Here is a 7,876-nt window from a genome sequence, read left to right as displayed (position 1 = left end):
AAGAACAGAAGGGGGAGTGGGGGAAAAAAGGATGAATTTGAAGAAATTGCAGTTGAGGTGAATATGATAAACATGAGTTGAAGTAAATTCTCAAGAAATTATTAATAATTTTTTAGTGTTAATATTTGCTAAAATCACAGATTGATATCATTAACTGTTAAATTGCAAAAGGTAAAAAAAGGCAAAGCACAGGGACAAATAGCCAAATGAATGGAAACACATGAACTATAAACCAATGGCTGAAGGGCCCTATTCAGAGGGCCTGATCTAGTTGGGGGCCGGCCCTTCAGCCATTGCCCAACTAGATCAGGCCCTCTGAATAGGTGAGACAGTTGATTGACTTGATCTGTTTGGGAGGCATCCAGGCAGTAGGACCAGGTCCTGTGCTCATTGCATGAGCTGGCTGTCTGAAACCTGGGGCTTAAGCAGGGAGAAAGGTACTGGACTTTCCTGGACTGAGTCTACCAGGTTGATTTCAATTCTAATGGGAGACTTTGCAATGGAGAAGGTGGGAATGGGGGGTAGGATGGGAAAAAGGGGAGGGTTGCAGAAGGGGGGAGAATAAGGGAATCCTTGGCTGATATGTAGAACTAAATTATATTGTAAAATAAAATAAAATTAAATATAAAAAATTGGATAAGGTAAACCGAAATTATGAGCACATCACAAAATATTAGAAACAGTGAAATTTTGTAGTAAAATTGCTCTTTTTTATTTTTAAACATAAGTTCTCACTGTATATTCCAGGCAGGCCTTGAACTAAAACTCCTCCTGCCTGAACAGCCCAATGCCTAGGACTCTTGATTTAAAGGTGTGACCTATCAAACCCAGATAAGAAGTGTGACTCAGCAAACCTGTGGAGGATTATTTTGTGAGGATTCGCCATAGATTTAATTCAATCTTCCATCCAATTAGATTACTGCTATTTCCAGTGGGTGTGGTTTCTGGAGAGTACATAAGGACACTCCAGGGTCCAGCCAGGTTCATTCTTCTCTAGACCAGACAGAGTGTGTTTCCATACCTTCTGGCTCCTAGACTTCTAGATCCTTCTAGCCCACACATTGAGGGTCACACCACAGAACTGAGCTAATATTGTTGTGTGCCCACGAGACACTGCTGAGACCAGAGACTATTCCCGGGGAAAATGGAGCCAGACATCTCCCAAGCCTTCCAGGAAGAACTCACCTGCTTCATCTGCCTGAGCTGCCTGACAGAGCCAGTCACCATAAGCTGTGGCCACAGCTTCTGTCAAGCCTGCCTCCAGCTTTCCTGGGAGGACACCCAACTTCCATTCCACTGCCCTATGTGTCGGGAACCATGCCAACAGCAGGAAATGAGAATCAACATTGTCCTGAAGAAGCTGGTGTCCATTGCCAGACAAGCCAGCCTCATGAAGGACCTGAGCTCTGAGGAGCATAAGTGTGTGAGCCACAAGGAGATAAAGAGGATCTTCTGTGTTGAGAGCAGGATCTTCCTCTGTCAGCTCTGCTCTAACTCCCATGAGCACAGAGGTCACAGACATTGTCCCATTGAGGCAGCAGCTGAAGATGAAATGGAAAGACTTCTGAAGCAGATGGCATCTTTATGGGAGAAGATCCAAGAAAATCAAGAGGCTATCGAGGCAGAGAACAGAACAACAACTTTGTGGATGGACTATGCGAGTCTGCGGGAAGACATGATCAGGTCAGAGTATGGCGAGCTGCATCCGTTCCTCTGTGAAGAGGGAGAGAAACATATCGAGTGCATGAGAAAGGAAGGCCAATGTGTGTTAGAGAAACTGATAAAGAGTGAAGCCAGGATGGTCCAAAAGAGCAAAGAACTAAGAGATATGTTTCAGGAGCTGATGGCAATGTCCCACGAGCCATATGTGGTACTGCTCCAGGGTTTGGATGACATGGTCAGAAGGAGTGAGTCAATGCAGCTGAGCATGCCCAAGGGCATGCAACCTGAATTCAGTGCCCTACCCATCACTGGACTGACTGAGAGGTGCAAGCACATCCAGGCGCACATTTTCTTTGACCAGATAACCACATTCCATTACAAGATGAACCTATTTAATGTCTTGAGAAAATTCAGCTTTGGACCTCACCATAAGGATCCATCTGAGGGTTCTGTTGGATGCTATTTGGCTTCCTGGGGATCCTTGAAGTTCGTCACAGGGAAATATTACTGGGAGGTGGATTTGCAGGGCTCTGGGGACTGGGCTGTAGGGGTCTGTGAGGATTCCTGGTTAAGGAATACAAACCAAATGACTGACTATGAGGGTGCCTATCTTCTTGTGTGTGTGAAGGAGGGTAATCATTACAGTCTCCTCACCACATGCCCAGTATTCCGGCACTATATAGAGAGGCCACTGGGCCGGGTTGGGGTTCTCCTTGATTGTGTGGATGAATGTTTAAGTTTCGTTAATGTTGCCAAGAGTTCCCTCATATATAAGTACCCCCCAGGCGCCTTCAAAGACTTTGTCCGGCCTTTCTTCTCCAGTGGCCTTAAAGGGAGAACCTTTAATCCAGCACATTAGGCTTTTTGTAAATATTTCCTACAGTACTGTTATCTCTTTTATTGCTATTAAAAAATAAAATACTATTATAATGGAAAAAATGGTTATTTCTTTACAGACACTGCATTTGAGTGCATGTCTAAAATAGGGTTCACTGTGGAGTGATCACTGGCCTAGACTAGGCCTCCGGTTTCTGGAAACAGTTGTTTAGCTTGCGCTGTTTGGGGGAAGGGGGGGCCCAGGTAGTAAAATCAGGATCCATTCCTGGTGCATGAGTGGGCATTTTGGAGCCACGTGCCTAAGGTGTGACACCTTGTGCATCCTTGGTTCAGAGGGGAGGGCCTTGGACCTGCCCCAGCTGAATGTACCATGCTCTGTTGAGTCCCCATGGGAGAGCTTAAAATGGAGGGGGTGGGAATGAGGGGTGCCTAGGGGGGGAAGGCTTGGGTTGGGGGAGATTGAGGACGGCTGATCTGTGGTTGGTATGTGAAATGAATAGAAAAATTCTTAATAAAAATAAGAAAAGAAAAAAATAAAAAGAGGTTACGGAGACATAGCCCACATTTCTAATAATGTTACTCCATAGTTTCCAGCTTTTGTAGTTTGTTTTGTTGAGACATGGTCACACTATATCTTCTTGGTTTTACTGGTACTCACTCATGTAGGCCTCAAACTCAAACATGTCCACCGGCCCCTGCCGGGGGAGTGCTAGGACTAAAAGCTTGCACCACCCGATCCAGTACAATATCAGTTTATATTTGTAACTACCTTTTCCTCTTCCTTTTCTCTGAAATTGAATATTTGACCCAGTCTGAACATTGACAAGATGCCTAGCTATTCTAAAAATGTTTGAAATTCTTACAATATTAGAATAATATAAACGGTATCACAGTTCTTTAAGAAGAAATATCATTCAAGGACTGAGAGATCTGGATGCAGAGTTCCACAGCTAGGCCCTGGGTAGAGCTCCGGGATTCTATTTAGCGAGGAAGAGGAGGGTTTATATGAGCGAGATATGTTGAAACCAAGGTTGGATAAAGCATAGGGACCTATAGCAAAATGAGTAGAAACACATGAACTATATTCCAATGGCTGAGGGGTCCCCAACTGGATCAGGCCCTTGAATGGGTAAGACAGTTGATTGGCTTGATCTGTTTGGGAGTCATCCAGGCAGGGGGCATGGTCCTGTGCTCATTGCATGAGTTGGCTGTTTGAAACCTGGGGCTTATGCAGGGTCTCTTAGCTCAGTATGGGAGAGGGACTGGACCAGCCTGGACTGAGTCTACCAGGTTTACCTCAGTCCTTGGGGAGGCTTTGCCCTGGAGGAGGTGGGAACAGGGGTTAGGCTGGGGGAAAGGGAGAGGGCGGGAGGGGGGAGAACAAGAGAATCAGTGGCTGATATGGAGAACTGAATTGTATTGTAAAGTAAAATAAAATTAAAAAAAAAAGAAGTAAAGGAATATAATGGATGACTTTCCTATTTAATAAAGAACCCATCACAAGAGAAAAACTTCTGTGGAATATTAGTTGAAGATATGTTACATTTTTTTGCTGTGTAATATTTGTTTAATGATGCAAAGATGTGTTGCATTTGTTTAACACAGTGAGTCTGTGTTACTTTGCCTGTCTAAAATACCTGATTGGTCTAATACAGAACTGAATGGCCAGTAGCTAGGCAGGAGAGGGATAGCTGGTGCTGCCAGCAGAGAATCAATAAATAGAAGGAGAATAAGAGAAGAGAAAGGAGTGAGAAATGGAGAAAGAGAGGATGATTCTGGAGAGCAGCCACCTACCCATCCAGCCACACAGCCAGAAGCAGAGTAAGAGGTAAAGAAAACTTATACAAAAACTGAAAAATGTAAAAGCCGAGCAGCGAAAGTTAGACTGGCTAATTTAAGATAGGAAGAGCCGCTTTTAAATAAGGCAAGCTAAGGCCGTGTTTTCATAAAGAAGAATATGTCTCCATGTGATTTTTCAGAGCTAAGTGGCAGGTTATAGTGGTTAGTTTACAGATTTCATTCCACAACCCAACCACTGGATAAATAAAGTGATAGTCAATAGTGAAAGTGCATTTATGGGATGGCATAAACATGGAGCAAGTACCCTCAAACAATATTAAACCCTCAACATCTGTCGGCTGATGGGTTGGGATAAGGAGATGTGGGACACAGAGAAAATGATGACACAAGAATCTCACAGGGCCACCGCAGTGGTCTTTGTTTGTTTGGATTTTGTTTTTATTTGGTTACTTGATTTTGAGTTGGGTGTCCATTAAGTGATCCAGGGGTAATGTGAATCTGTGATATTCCTGCTTCAGTCTTTCATGTAATTGGTCCTCATAATAATTACTTTGATTAATGAGTCTGTGTATTGTCAAATGAGAAGGGTTTCTTTCCTGGCCCAACCTATTCTGTTCTCTTCCCCACCACACCATGCTCTCTAGAAGGCAGATTTCTCAGACTGGCCTGACCTACTCTAGTCTCCTTGAATTCTCAGGTTTATTGCCTGCATTCACCTGTTGGTGACTATAGTATGCTCTCCTGCCACATGGTATTTGATACTTCTATACTGAATTTTTATTTCCTTTTGATTTATTGTCTCCTTGGTGTAGCATACCAGCAAGAATCTAAACATAGTCATCAACTACATAGAAAGTAACACATGCCTAAAAGAAGAAAACATGTTTGATATTTAAGAGACTGTGCTCTACTCTAAGTGAGGAGGTAAGTTGGATATCAATCTCAAACTCCTAACTGAGATCCTCAAAAATATCATTATTAGTATTACAATTATTATTATTATTATTATTATTATTATTATTATTTTGACAAACATTCTCCTATATCCCAGGCTGGTCTGCTACTCAATCTGTAGTTAAGTATGACCTTTAGTATCTGTCTCTGCCTCCTTAGGACTGGAATTGCAGGCGTGTGACACCACACCTGATTATCTGTGATGCTGAAGATTGAACCCAGGACCTAGTTAGTACTCCAAGCCAGTACTCTGCAAACTGAGAAGTAGCTCTTTCCATTTTTTTTCCTTTTCAAAAATGGAGCCACATGATATTGGTGATCTGGAAGTCAAGTTTTAAGTGATCCTGGCCTAGAACTTCTGATCCTAATGTTTCCAATTTCCACCATAATTAACCTCTCTAAAAGTAATGTGAACATATTACACCATTTAAATAACAGATTATCATAGAAGTATTTAATGTGCTTTGGGGCTGGAAGATGAAGTTCTGTTGGGAGAGTGAGTGCCTGGCATCTAAGGCAGGATTTCAATGTGGAAGAAAGTGAAACTCACATTGGACCCATTCTACTTGGTGATGAATATTTTCTGTAGGGAAGAGAAGAGTAAGAAATCATAAAGGAAAGATAGTGATGCTCCAAAAAATAAAATGCAGAAAAATCTCTTGGTAACCTCGATGGAATAGATCAATTATTTCAAGTGAAGGGTTTCCTACTCTGCCAATAATAAAAATAGGCAAGCCGCTTACCTATTATCCACATTCCTACTTAAAAACCTTGTGTTTAGGTCATGTCTCGGTGGCCCATTCCTTTAATCCCAACACTCAGGAGACAGTAGGATCTCTGTGACTTTGAGGTCAGCATGGCATATAGAGTTCCAGAACTGCCAGAGCTCTAACACAGGCAGTGGGACAGGGTCCTGTGCTCATTGCATGAGTTGGCTGTTTGAAACCTGGAGCTTATGCAGGGTCGCTTAGCTCAGCATGGGAGGAGGTGTTGACCTCAGTCCTTGGGGGAGGCTTTTCCCTGGAGGAGGTGGGAATGGGGGTAGACTGGGGGAAGGGGAGCAGGGCAGGAGGGGGAGAACAGGGAATCCGTGGCTGATATGTAGAACTGAATTGTATTGTAAAGTAAAATAAAATAAAATAAAAAAACAACAAGAAGAAATAAAGGAATATAATGGATGACTTTGGTATTTAATAAAGAACCCATCACAAGAGAAAAACTTCTGTGGAATATTAGTACATTTTATTTTTTGCGGTGTAATATTTGTTTAATGATGGAAAGATGTGTTGCATTTGTTCAACACAGTGAGTCTGTGTTACTTTGCCTGTCTAAAATACTTGATTGGTCTAATACAGAACTGAATGGCCAGTAGCTAGGCCATAGTCCATCCTACTGGAGAAATCACAGTGGCAGGATCTTGCAGCACTTAGTTACATCACATCAGTAGTCAAAAGCAGGAGGCAAGGAACCATGCATGCATGCTAGTTGTTAGTCACTTGCTGTGGGATGTTCTGTATGTCCTGTGGGAGCCCTTCTTGGGTTCTTTGTGGCGTTACCCAGCAGGTCCGCATAGAGGATGATTAGGACCATGGGCCTGAGTGCAGGTGTCTGAGATGGTCTGCACTTGGCTGTGCTGGGGGATGGTCTGTATGTCAAGTTGTTCTGATTGATCAATAAATAAAACCTGATCGGCTGTGGCTAGGCAGGAAGGATAGGCGGGACTAACTGAGAGGAGAAATAAAAGGACAGGAAGGCAGAAGGACTGACTGCCAGATGCCGCCAGCACAAGAAGCATGTGAAGATGCTGCTAAGCCATGAGCCACGTGGCAAGGTATAGATTTCTAGAAATGGGTTACTTTAAGATATAAAAACAGTTAGCAAGAAGCCTGCCACGGCTATACAGTTTGTATGCAATATAAGTCTCTGTGTTTACTTGGTTGGGTCTGAGCGGCTGTGGGACTGGCGGGTGACAAAGATTTGTCCTGACTGTGGGCAAGGCAGGAAAACTCTAGCTACAGTCACTGTTCTTTTGCTGAGAAAAGATACCATGACCTAGGCAACTCTCATAAAGGAAGTCTTTCAGTGGGGCCTTGCTTACAGTATCAGGGGCTTAGTCTGACAGCATCATGGCATGGACCATGGAGACAGGGAGCATGGCAGCTAGCAGGTGTGATGCTGGAGAAACAGCTAAGTGCTACTTCCTGATCCGTAGGCCAAGAGAGAGAGACATTTGGCCTGGCCTAGGCTTTTAAAACCTCAAAGCTCGCCTCCAGTGACACTCTTCCTCCAAGGACCCACTCCAGCAAGGACAAACTTCCTAATCTTTCTCAAATAGTGCTACTCCCTGGTGACTAAGCATTTAAATAAATGAGTCTATAGAGGGTTGACATTCTTATTCAAACCACCACACTAGTGGTGAGCTTGTTTTATCTACTTTTATGTAGTTTAGAAACCCTTACATAGGAAATGATGTAGTGATATATTGTGTACCCTGATAAACTTGCCTGCTGATCAGAGGACAGATCCAGCCACTAGATTAGACTTAGAGGCCAGACAGTGGTGACACACAACTTAATGCTATCACTTGGGAGGCAAAGAGTCATGTAGATCTCAGAGTTCAAGG

At 43.3% G+C, this 7,876-nt stretch overlaps 1 protein-coding gene across 1 annotated transcript; it reads left to right on the top strand.

Moving 5' to 3' along the window:
* The first annotated feature begins 987 nt into the window (after positions 1 to 987).
* Positions 988 to 2,524, top strand: LOC114695001 (tripartite motif-containing protein 43-like). The gene has a single exon (XM_037201903.1). The coding sequence runs from the start codon at positions 1,145 to 1,147 to the stop codon at positions 2,519 to 2,521; it is 1,377 nt and encodes a 458-aa protein (XP_037057798.1). The 5' UTR covers positions 988 to 1,144; the 3' UTR covers positions 2,522 to 2,524.
* The last annotated feature ends 5,352 nt before the right edge of the window (positions 2,525 to 7,876 follow it).

Source organism: Peromyscus leucopus, unplaced genomic scaffold, assembly GCF_004664715.2.
Source record: "Peromyscus leucopus breed LL Stock unplaced genomic scaffold, UCI_PerLeu_2.1 scaffold_274, whole genome shotgun sequence".
NCBI classification, from domain to species: domain Eukaryota; kingdom Metazoa; phylum Chordata; class Mammalia; order Rodentia; family Cricetidae; genus Peromyscus; species Peromyscus leucopus.
Note: the sequence above shows the minus strand (reverse complement) of the source record. Positions and strands in the feature narration are given on the sequence as shown.

What these genes read in the sequence shown, in the direction of transcription:
- LOC114695001 (XM_037201903.1), top strand. Translation starts at nt 1,145, where the DNA reads ATGGAGCCAGACATCTCCCAAGCCTTCCAGGAAGAACTCACCTGCTTC.